The 12,384-nt window shown below is 51.4% G+C and overlaps 1 protein-coding gene across 6 annotated transcripts in view; it reads right to left on the bottom strand.

Moving 5' to 3' along the window:
* SMG7 (SMG7 nonsense mediated mRNA decay factor) overlaps positions 1 to 10,527 on the bottom strand; it is a 48,214-nt gene extending 37,687 nt beyond the window's left edge. For all 6 annotated transcript variants that reach the window (XM_068691368.1, XM_068691369.1, XM_068691371.1 and 3 more), the window contains exon 1: positions 10,154 to 10,527. In XM_068691368.1, the coding sequence (XP_068547469.1) occupies positions 10,154 to 10,182 (29 nt within the window). In that variant the 5' untranslated portion in view covers positions 10,183 to 10,527. The remainder of the gene's footprint in view (positions 1 to 10,153) is intronic.
* Positions 10,528 to 12,384: the final 1,857 nt, after the last annotated feature.

The raw sequence follows: 12,384 nt of genomic DNA on the forward strand, positions 1-12,384 counted from the left end.
AGTTTTCTAAAGTTGGCTTTGAAATCTCACCACACTACAGAAAAATTAGGAACCTATTACCCAGGGATTAAAACCAAGTATAACTACAAAAAGGCACGATGATAAAAGATTGAATGGACAAATGGCACTTTTAATACTTCTGGCACTAACACGCAGCAATTTCAAATAAAAAAGGATGCAGACATTAAATTCTCACCTCAGGCCACACAACCAGCACTATTTCCTACAGAGCTGGACAAATCCACACAGATGGCCTGAGGTCTCGCAGTACCTGCGTGAGCAGCAGGGAGCTAGGGGAAGGAGGCTTTGTTACCTTGCCACACTCAGCTCCTGGCTGAGCTGTGCAGCTCCTCATCCAGATGGACTGCAAAACTCAAGAGTCCACCAGCAAAATTCATGCGCTCTGGGATGCATAGGGGCTGCTCTCTTGTTTGTGTTCAGCTGGAAGAGAAGTCGACCCCAGCAGCTTGTGGCTGGAGAATTTTATGAGCTCAGGACTAGAGCAGCACAGATGACGCTGCTCAGAGAACTGCCCGTCTCTAGAAATTGAGCAGCTTGAAGTTTCTGAGCACAAATTGGAGCCAAGTGGGTCCCGAGGAAAACCAACATGTATAACTAACCCTTGGCCTGCTCGGCGGTGCAGCTCAGCCGCAGAGCCCAGCAAACCCCAGAAGTTCTGCTCACAGCAGGTTGGGACCAACTCTGAAGCAAGCTGCTCGGTAACTTGTAACGCACCCCTCCAGCCTCCCTAACTCACCAACCGGCTAGGATCAAGCTTCTGAGCAAGTCTGTAACTTCTACAGCTAGTCCTGCTTTGGGGGATTGCCCATTTTTACAAAAATCGTTGTATTTCAAACATACATCTCAAACCCTCAGATACAGACTCAAAAAGGACCACCTCTGAGCAGCTCATGCAGAGCAGAGCCGCTCACCACGCTCCCTCCACCCACTGCAACAGCTGCAAAAAAGGCTCCACAGCACTGGGCTACAACCCCCAGCCCGAGGGAAAAAATGGCAAGGCTGGAAAGGACATCCAGAGACAAGGTATGCAATTCCCTCACCCCGTCATTCCCACAAAACACCGTGCCACATGCTTCCCAGCCCACCCCAGCCACACCGCCAGCCCCGCAGAACTGCGGCGTGCCTTAAACCGAGCCGTGCCTTACACCGAGACAGCGTTTTCTGCATCTCTGCTGCAAGCTGAGTAAGAACTGATCGTGCCGGGAAAAGATCCGGCGTGAGTGCATAATTAAAGGCCATTAGCTCAACGCCCGCGCATGCTCTGCTCGCAGAAGCCTGCTCAGCTCTGGCATTTCACTCCACAGCCACAATAGCTTGGACCTTGTCACCACACAAACGCTTTGTGGAGTATTCTAGCACACCCAGAACAAATTGGAAAATAGAATAGTTTGGCACTGCATTTCGGCATTTGACAGAAAAGCATGGAAACTACATGAATCATGCCGCTTCAGCCTCAAGATCTGAGCTCCATATGCTCAGCGGTGCTGTCAGCCCTGCAGAGAAGGCTTCCTGCAGCCAAGTCCTTCAAGGCTCAGAGGTCTTCCTCAAACACAAGCTACTCCTGGGCTGCATCTGAAAAACACAACTCCAGCATAACAATTGCCAGTTTCATAGTCCTCAAAGAATTATTTCAGGAGTTAACAGAAACAGTTACACACAAGATACATCTTTATAACTATCTTCAATGCAAAGCAGGCAGAATTTTACCTGATTTTGAGACAGTATCCCAAAACTCTGCATAAATAACAAAATGTTACAGGTAGACACCAAGCACCTTTTCTAACGCTCACTTCTACCCAGCAGGCTACAATGGAAGCTACCAAAATAGCCTGTAGTTGCCCAGACAGCATCAGCACGCATTTGGTATCTTCTTGAGAAAGATACCAGACGTACCTTTTGGGATAGCCTAAAGCTGTAGAGGTCACTGCAGTCTTTGAGGTCAAACCCAGGAAGATGGGTGTTTCAGCTCACCCCGCAAGCCGTAATTCCCTACACCTGACTTTGCCCCAAGCCCTGTCACTCCTGCAGCATGCTTCAAAACTAAAACCATCTCAACAACAAGGTAGTATGGAGACATAGCACCAGGTGGGAAAATCTCCAGAAGTTCATCCCCTTACATACCCTGTGTGACATGCTCCTAAATTAAGGTATTCTGTATTAATTCAGATTAGTAGTAAGGATCCATAATAAGCACTTCATCACTTCTTTTCTAGTTAAAGATTTTACATATAGGTTCAACTTCATGCGTATTGATGGTATTAACACAAACTAACATCCCTCCTAGATTTTTACTACAGGTTTACCCTGTATCTTTCAATCTTTTTTTTTTATATTCAGTAACCCATACCAAAAATAGCCTTCCTTGAATCTCACGTTTCTATTCAAAATGAAATTGCGTTCCCTTTTTTGCTAGCAACTGCGGCTGAATGTTGAAGCTCAAAGAGTTGCTTCTGTTTTCATACACTTCTTAAGTGACAAATTCTTTAAGACTACTCTTAGTGACATTCATAAAAGCAGACCTGCTTGCCCCCTGCCTCCTGAGGAACAGCCGGTTAGATCAAGCCTCTCTCCTCAGCACTTTTGTCACTTCATTGTCCTCTACCAGCATTTATACTGCTTCAAGACAACTAGCATCTAGGCAAGAGCCAAGCAAGTCTCCCTCTTTCTCCCCCTCTTCACAGGGACAGATGATTAACTTTTCTATTTTTAGTTATTAGGAGGCTGTTCTACAAAGACTGCCCTAGAGACCCCTCTCAATCGCTCAAATGTACCTCAAACTAGGAGTACAAATGCTCAAAGGCCCTGGTACAAACATCCACTGACTGCAGAAGGAACCAAAGCTGGAGCCTGTCAAAGGTTCCTTACTGGCTCCAGGAAACCCTGGTTTAAAACAAGATGACATGGCACAGCTGCCTGCCACAAAGCAACACCCACGTGCTTTTGTCAAATCAGAGCGACCAAGGCAGGACACGGCAAAGCAAATTCCAGGAGGCTGGCTGTGCAGCAGAGAACACAGCAGCAGAATTTCTAGGATTATTGTAGACCAAAGGGCTGAAAGATGGTCTTCGCAACTGATCTGTCACATATTCATTCCCCTCCCCTCCTGACATTAGCTGTAAGAAAGCTAATTAGCTCCTTCAAAGAAATGGGAAAAAATATACAAAATCAACTTACACATACCAGCATTAGATGAAGCAGGAAAGTGTTCACTAAGGCTGAGCATTAGGAGATACTTTCAACAACACAATGAAATTAAAATATGGGAAACAGACCTCTGACTTATTAGGGACATTCTAAGTACTTTCAGGAAAGTGACTTTTTCCCCCTACAGGTGGAAGACAAAATTAACTCTAGCTGGACTCCTAAGTACCTCAAGGGTATCTCTGATTTGAGTCCCATCAGTGAAATTCAGTCTGTGGCCCACAGCAGGGTAACAATCCCAAGAGACTCCTCAGCCTTATGGTTCCTTACAGTAATCCCTTGAGTGCAGAAGCCAGTGTGAATAACCTGAGAAATGTCCTACTGGAATACAGAAAGAAAAGAAAGCAGACCTCACATTACTCCAAAAGCTCTTGTTCCATCTTACCTCACAGCATTACATTGATCTGAACACGTGGCTACAAATACAGCTTGGAGGAATAGAAACATGCAATATCCAGACACTGCTTGAGCAATTTCCCCTGCATTTGGTTGTCTAGGAAGACACCAAGCCTACAACCTGAACTGCTCCTCCAGCTCTTAAGTTTAAGTGGAAAGAGCAGCAGCGGCCACACAAGCCTGGAAACAGGGCCTAAAGGCAGCATTGTGAGCAGTGGTGACGAACCCAGGCTAACCATAAGACTGCATCCCACAAGATGCTGCCCACAGCCCGAGCGGCCAAGGCACAGACAGAAGGGTCAGCAGTGCTCCCTCCTGTAGGGACCAGTGAGAAACCAGGGCCTGAGGGCAGAGCCACAGCCCCAGGTCACCCCGCAACAACACTCCTTACTACCACCCCTCGCTCCAACGGGTCTGCTCACACAAGCAGATCTCTGCTAGGAGGCCCGAGAGCAGCAATGAAGGGCCCTCAGCCCCCAGCAGCTCCAGGCCCCCTCTCCTCCTTTCCTGGCCACCACACATACCCCATGATCCCTCCTCTCCTTCACCAGGGAGGGCTGAAAGCGAGGCACCCATCCAAAGCCACCGTCCTCCCCACCAGCCCAAGGGGCGCACAGCAGCAGCTCCAGCCTCTTCTCCAGCGGGAAGCATCACGATGCCTGCAACAGCCAGAGCTGCAAACCCAGCAGCTCCACCTTCCAGGCAGATGGAATGACACGAAGCTTTAGGTTGCCTGATGTAGAAGGGAACGATACAATTCAGCACCCAAATCAGCTTATTCAGAGGCCACCACACATCTCATCGGAGAAGTCTAGGGTTACTCATTATGAAGCTCCTCCAAGGATGATACTCTTTAGACAGAAGACTTGGATTTTATGCGTAGCTTGAATATCACAGTATGCTTTACATTCAGTACTGAAATAAAACAAGCTAAATCATCATCAAGTGGATGTTAACAGGCAAGTGTATCTTCTCACCATGTTCTAAAATAAAGAAACTTAACCCAAAGCCTCTGCAAGCCTGCACTCCAGGAAAGGGACAGCCTGTTCGAAGTGCTGTGTTCAGCTCAAGAACCCCACTCCCAGCTCCAGAGAAGCACCACTGGGTTACGCTGCCACAACAGGGCCCCCTCCTCTTCAACACAGGTCACACCATGCAGGAATACACAGGTTAGAACAATACCTGCTGCAAGTCATCCCTCTAACCAAAAACGAATAAATAAACACAGCTGCAGCTTTACTTACACCAACTGCACTTGTAGGTCACTGGAACACTGCTTTGCAATAACCCCGAGCACGGCACAGTAACAGCAGCCGCCACAGGCCGTGCACTGAGGCAGCAAAAGGAGGGGTCGCAGCCCAGCCTGAAAGCTGGGGTACCACTTCGACAGCCACACCACTGATGCACGGGCACACAGGGGTTCACACATCCTAGCAAACGGGGCATTATTTCCTACTGCTACAGGTCAGTGAGTGCTTCAAGACAGCAAGCACTACATCGCCAGGAGCAGCAGCCCCTTGCTGTTAGCGCCTCGCTCCTGCCATGCACCAAGCTCCCCCGTCCGTCAGCAGTACCTCAATGAATGGCACTGGGGAACGTGTTCCAGTTAAATGGAGGAAGCTAAAAAAGAGGAAATAAAGCAGTTCTCTGGAGACCTGGCCCAAAACGTACACTATCAAATCAGGGCCGAGGGGAGAGGGTGAGAGGAAGAGTGGGGTGCTCTTGCAAGCAGCAGCAGCTCTCCAGATGGCAAGCCCTTGGCAAGGCATTAAGGAAGAAGGGCCAAGTCACCTGCTTGCTGCAGCCTTCTCCCCCTGCCTGCATCCACACCGAGCCACCTCCCTGACAGCCACGCCAGCCGAAACATGTCCATCAGTCCCTGAATGCCCACAGGACTTGGGCCTGGCCTCCCCATCTGCCCCAACAGGACCTTGCAGCAGCACAGGCTCAAACCCCACACACCACGGCTAGCATGAAGCCCTGTATGTGCCTACTGAGCCCAGTGAGCTCTGCCCACCGCTCTCCAGCAGAAGCACCGCTTGGACGGCTGCTCCAACCACACAGCTACCACCATGCCGAGGGGAACTGTCAGTGCCGAGACTCCTGTCCCTCTGCAGACGGGTCAACTGCATCAGAAGCACTGGAGGAAGTGGAGCGACAGCTGGCAAGCAGGACGTTCACAGGAGCCTTACTTCCTTGGGCAGAACACTGCGTAAGGGCTATGAGAGATGTGACCTTAGTGCAAGTTGCCCCTGGGTGGCAGAAGGATGTAAAAAGCCCCAAAAAGCCCGTGAGAAAAAAAAAAGGGGGAGCTGCTTGGCTACAGCTGCCTGGCACACACAGAGAACAGACCCAAGAAACACGGTGCATGTCTGGGGGCCTGCAGCAGGAAGCCTTTCTTCTAGCAGGTAGCTCTGGGGGAATTGCTTAATGTCTTTTTTTAATTTTAATTCTTTTTACTCCATAGGTCACCACACAAAGCTTGTAAATCTGCAGTAAGCACTACTCATCAATCTTATTTGCCTTTAAAACCACGGCCCTCTGCCTTGAAGAATAGCTGCTTGTGTTAAATAACTGCAGTAAGTCTAGTTACCAAGTGCCAGGAACAGCTCATATGGACAACAAAGAAGGAACACTTTTCCCTTCACTTCTCCCCAGAGAAAACACCTTGCTAAGAAGTGCCTCCCGAAAGGCCAGCGCAGCTTTCTGACCTCTCTACTACTCCTCTCCTGTTTAAAATCCAAGAGTAAACAATGCATGAAAGTAGCATTAATCATTGCAGAACATTTAAAAAAAACAGAGGGAAAACTTTCCCAGACCCAGTGGATGTGAAGACAAGCCACAAAGGACTGCAGACCAGCCAGAGCGAAGTCTGTAAAGCCCCAGGTTGCACTCACCCAGCTTGGGGCAGGGGACAGCAGCCACAAGCCCATGGGCTGGGATAAAAAGACGAAGCCAGGCCGCCAGCAGCGGCACATGGCAGGAAGGAGAGCACAAGGTTCAGACAACACGAAGGAGGAGCAGCACGAGCTGTCTCCTTCTTTAGGGGCTATCAAGCCCTGAACAACCTGTTGTGACACCAGGGCCGCCCCTCCTGGAGAGGGGGTTAAGGCAGGGACTGCTGAGGTCACCTCCAGCCCCAGCGACCCCATCAGCTCCAGGCAGTATGCTCCAGCCATGCATTGCTGGACTCTTAACCCTGAGCTGACATTTACTAACCTTTTTCCTTCCATATACTCTCAAGGTAGGTAGCCAACTCTGCTCTGGGCTTCAAGCAGTACTGGTTTGTGCCTTTCGGGCACCAACACACATCAGTTTTACATCCTCCTCCTCAGGGATCAGTACCAGGACACGTTCACACGCGAAGGCTGCAGCACTAAATCACCTCTGCTCCTGCCCTCCTCCACTAACAAGGAAGAAACCTGGTGAGAGGTGTGTCACGGCCTGGCAGACAGCAACGGAGCAACCGCACAGAGACATGGCAGATGCAGAAGTTAATGGAGCTACTGATGAGTCTTTGAAAAGAGAGCCATGATTTAAATTATTAAAGCAGTCAAACCTTTAATGAAGTTGGTTATAGCCTCATCCTAAGACTAAAGGAAACTACCTCCTGGTTCGTCAGCACCAGGATTTCTAAGCAGTGTTTGAGCCCTGTAATTCAGGCACTTTTTATGCTATGTTTACATAGTGCTAAAAGCCACAATTTACCGGAGTAATGCCACATTTAACTTGAAACTGGAGTTCACAGCTCTGTAAAACACAATCCAGACGGTCACGTCTCCGCCAAACTGCGACACTTGTGAGTCCACACTGACTACACTTGGAATGTTAGCACGCAGAATTGGCAATGAAGCTCTTTCCTTAGAGCAAAGACAAGAGGAGTAGGTGGGTTCAAGCTTAGTACTGTCTTTAAAAAGGAAGTTTCAGTGGTATTATGTTAGAGATCCCAGTATAAATCGGCAGTATAATTTGCTTCTAAGTGCCTTCTGTAGCTAGCAGGATACATGAAATGCTTAAGATGCCTGTCCCACAGGAACCATTTGATGTATGGGGAATACCTGAAGACTCCCCAAGCAGCATGAATTTGGCCAGATCAGACACACCAGGCTGAGAATGCATTCACCTGAGCAGAGAGGTGCAAACTCTGCCGCACTCCTCAGAGCTCTTTAAAAGAACTTTCTGGTGTTTTTACTCACCTGACTAGATCGAGGGATCTTGGTAAAGTGTCTCAAAGACAGACCCAAGAGAAGTACCTAGGAAACTTAACTCAGAAGAGACAGAATGAAACCTGGTACTCCTGAGAGGTGACCTTGAAAAGGATATTGCATGCAGGAAAGCAAAGACCCCCAACACCATCACAACATACGAAGATGACTTGAAAAAGGACTTCAGAGAGACTGGGTACATTAAGTCTGACCTTCTCTGTTCTTTCTGGAAAACTTCTGTAGGAGCACCAGCTGCTTCTCAGTTCTTACATTCTTACTGAAGGGTCAGGATCTTTTAAGAACAGCATTTTAGAACAACTGATTCGTGTACATACACACACATATATATACAGACAATGAGAGTCTGGTAGGGGAGGAGTTAAGGCACTCTGGCCAAGAGTCCCTTTCTTCCCTGCTCATTCTCTTCAGTGCCTCTTGATTCTTGCAGAGTCATTATTTCACTAGTTATTCAAGCATTACACGGTCACCTCAGAAATTCAGCTCTCTCCTACCTAAACTTCAAACACACAGAGAAAGGTTTTTCACACAAACTTTTCTGTCCCTCATTAGCTTTGCGAAGTGAAAGAGTAGTAGAGACAAACTGCCCCGCACCTTTACCCAGCTCGACATTTTTTAAGCTACCTTTTTGTATCATTACCCTTTATCTGTCTGTTCCTTCACCATTCCATGCGGATGGAGCTTGCAATGCTGGCGCCAGGAGGATGCCCTCCTCCATAAAGCAAAGGACTAACAGATCTGGCTCTGAGAGCTTGAGGCCTTCTTCCCTCATGAGCCTGGGCTGCAGCCATCCAGTTCCCAGCAGCTCAATTTCTGCCCTATGCAAATCAAAGAACTAAACATACACAGTAATGCTGCTGTGGACATAAAAGGCATTTTGCAGATTTAAGGAAACTGCCCCCAAGCCTACCCTCTCCACAGAGAACTGAAACAAACGCTGTGCAGAGGGAAAACGCGCACGTTGCTGGCTACAGACTGCTTGGAAAGTTTTGGGGGCTTCCCCCCCTTTCTTTTTTCCTTTTTCTGAAGGAGATCGGGTTTGTGGTGGCAAACCCAGGAATCACCAGATGTAAGGTATTAGCATCCAGTGCTCGGTCCTGTTACATTAGGCACTACACAAACACAGAGCAGTCTGCAAATACATTTCAGGCTGAGCTACACCATCAGAGGAGCAAAGTTAGCAGAGAGAGGTGACTACTGCCCACATGCTGCAGGCAAGGATGATCTCCAGCTTGGCACAGAACAAGGAGTGCCAAGAAAAAGCCTGGGGGTGCAGGAAGGTGCCTTGGGCAGGACACATGCGGCTGGGGCAGCGCTGCGTTGCAGGAACACGAGGCAGCCACAGGCTCATAGCCACGGGGTGGGGGGAGCTGCAACATGATTAAGACAGATACTAAAGCAACTCTTGTACCAGCAGAGAAGAGCTAACAACAGACGTTTTAGACCTTGTATTCATGAAGTGTCTGGAAAAATGGAAGAAGCAGCTAAGGCAGTGCAGGTTAGAGATCTAATTGGGAAGAAAAAAAAATCTTGTGAACTTGCTACTAGAGAAAAGATCAACTACTTCTAGGGGGCGAAGGCTTGAGTTGGGATCTGGACCACCAGGAAGGCAGGCGCAGATGAGATTAAGAAGAACAGATGGATCTGAAGAATCAGTACAGAGGCACAGCTGAGGTGCTTCACAACGGTAGTCAAGAATTATTTGGGAAATACAAGAACCTCCTGGAACCCACTCTAGAAACCTGCCCAGGCCTTTAAGTCTCCAGAAAGAGACAGCATGTCTTTCTGGTAGCACTACACCTTTCTCACGAGACGCCCCGGAAGGCCGGGAGGTGCACAACACCCCCTCCTTCAGCACATTACAGACACTGAAAGGCCACCGGCGTCTCACGACTCTCCTTCCCGCAGCTGTAAGACAAAAAAAGCATTTCGTGCCCGCCGAGGGAGCCTGCAGGAAGCCAGGCGGTGCCAGCCCCCAGCGCTCTCAGCAAGACCCGGGGCCCGCGTCCCGGCCAGCGCTCCCAGCCGCCCAGCTCCAGCCGCCGGGGGCCTGCAGCCGGCGGGGGCACGGCCGGGCCGCCCCGCAGGGCCCAGCAGCTCCCCGCCGCCCCGGGGCACGGCGTGACCTTGCGGCGGGGCCGGGGCAAGGAGGGCCGGGGGCCGAGGGCCGTCCCCGCTCTGCTCTGCGCCGAGGGTGCCCCGGCCCGAGCCTCCCCGGCCCCGTGGCGGGGCTGGGCCCGGAGCCCCCCGAGCCCCCCGCGGCCTCGCCCGGCGGCAGGAGGCGCCCCCCCCGCCCCCAGCAGGGCTCTCACCGGAGATACTGCGCGCACAGCAGGCTCATCCTCCGCCGCTCAGCCGCCGCCGCCGCGCCGCCCCGCCGCGGCTCTCACAGGCCGGGCCGGCCCCACGCCCCCAGGCCGCCGCCGCTGCCGCCGCCGCCTCCGGCCGCCGCCGCCATCTTCCCGTGCAGGGCCGCGGGGAGGGGCGGGAGGGGAGGGGCCGGAGGCCGCGCTCCGGCCGGGCACGGGCCGCACCGGGAGGAGGAGGAGCTGCAGCCGGAGCCGCCGCCGCTTCTGGTGCGGGTGCGGGTGCCGCCGCCGCACGGCTCCGTCCCGTCCCGTCCCCGCCGCCCCTCCGGGCCCTCCCGCCCCGCCGGCCGCACTTCCGGGCCCGGCCCCGCCGCCACTTCCGGCGGCGCCACCGGCAAAGCCTTCCCCGCGCCTCGCCCCCCCCCTTCCCCTGAGAGGCGGCCGCCGATTGGCTGCCCCGCTGCTATGGCAACCCCCGCAGGGGAGGGGGCCGAGCGGGCTGTCGCCATGGCAACCGCGGCGCCGGCCCAGCGCGGCCCCCGATCGGGCGGGCGGGGAGCTCGAGGCCCTGCCCCGCGCCGACATATCGCGACTCAGTGTGCGCGCACGGACGGGGCTTGCCTACAGCTGCCTCGCGACTGGGTTCGGGCCCAAACTGGGCAGGGCTTGGGGCTCTGCCTCCATCCCTCCTCTGCGTGGGCTCTTGCCGGCAGAGTGGGAACAAACTGGGCAGCACTGGGCAAACTGGGGCTGCTCTCACCTGCCCAGAGCTTGCTCTGGGGTCCAGGGTCTGCATCCCCATCCCTTCGTCTGCCTCAGCCAAACCTTTCCACCTTTTTCCACCTCTTTAGAGGACCCCCTGCCAGAGGCTTCCTCTGAGGCAGACCAACACCGTACAGCATGACTGTAGCACAGCCACCAAACTGCAAAGGGTGCTCTGGAATGTCCTCTGCTTCCTGTACCCCATGGCAGCAAGGCCTTGGTGCTACCTGCACTGTTATTATGTAAATTAAAAGGTGGCTGCAAGGACAATTTGATATATATTATTTTTTTTTAGCCAGCATTAGCACCGTGATGGACTTTATACGATGCAACTGGAGCACTGGAGCACTGGCTTGTCTCTGTGAGTCTGAGTGCACTTCTGAGCAGAACAGGTTGGGTCTGTCCAAACAGGAATTTTCAGTGCTGCCTCACCCTAAATTCAGCTTCTGCATGTGGATTCAAAGACAGAAGCTTAATTTGGGGTGTTTTGGCTGTGTGGCACATCCAGGGTGGCACATTCTGGCTTCCTGCAACATCTGTCCATCCCACGCACATGGGTCTCATCCCTCATGCTGCGTTGGGAAGAAGCAAGGAGTGGGCTGCATTGACTCAGTGGCTGACTTGTTTAGTCTTGTTCGAGTCCAGTTCCCTTCAAGAGCCACCTCAAAAGCCCCGAGAGTTGCATGGGGCAGAACTGATTCCAGAGTCTTGAGCAGCTTGCCACACTGGGGAACGAACAGCCCCAGTGTTTCTTATTAATTTCTACTCCAAACCTTTTTGGAGGCAAGGGGGATAATTTCCTTCCATTTAAGGAGGAGCCACAAGTCTGTCTCCACTTAATTTTATTCAAAGAGAGTTGTGATAAAGGTCTTATCTTCAAAGAAGCAGATTTCTCAGAGAGGTCAGAGCATATTATAATTTTTATTGCTAATGAGTCAATAATTGTGGTCTACCATTTTATTAATTACATGGTACTGGGAAGGATTTGATCCACAGATGAGCCCGGTTGACCAGATAGCCCAAGAACGCAGTGAATAGCAATGTATCCTGGCTCTGCAACACAGCCAAAATGCTGAGGAGTGAAGGGATCCTGATCCCAAAAGTGAATCTGCTTGGCATCCTTCAGCAGCCTAAAGCATTGCAGAGCTCAAGGTGTCCTTTTTGTGAGTGTAAACTCTCCCCATTTTCACAAAGGGAGGTGGCCACCTGCTGACTCCCCACCTCAGTGTCAGACCTTGACTTGTGGATCTGTGAGACATCACACCAGGCTGCCATTCCGGGTGAAAACCTGGGATCAAGGAAAGCTGAGAGTACAGGGCACAACAACCAGGTGAGAAAACCCCAGGTCCTCTGCCGATTTGGCGATTATTTCAATCTCAGTATTATGAATCTGGGAAATGAGCACTTGAAGCAATTGAAGAACTTGAAGGAAGAAACAAAGTATGAAGATACCTAAACAATCTTAATTTTGC

This window comes from Anas acuta, chromosome 8, assembly GCF_963932015.1.
Source record: "Anas acuta chromosome 8, bAnaAcu1.1, whole genome shotgun sequence".
NCBI classification, from domain to species: domain Eukaryota; kingdom Metazoa; phylum Chordata; class Aves; order Anseriformes; family Anatidae; genus Anas; species Anas acuta.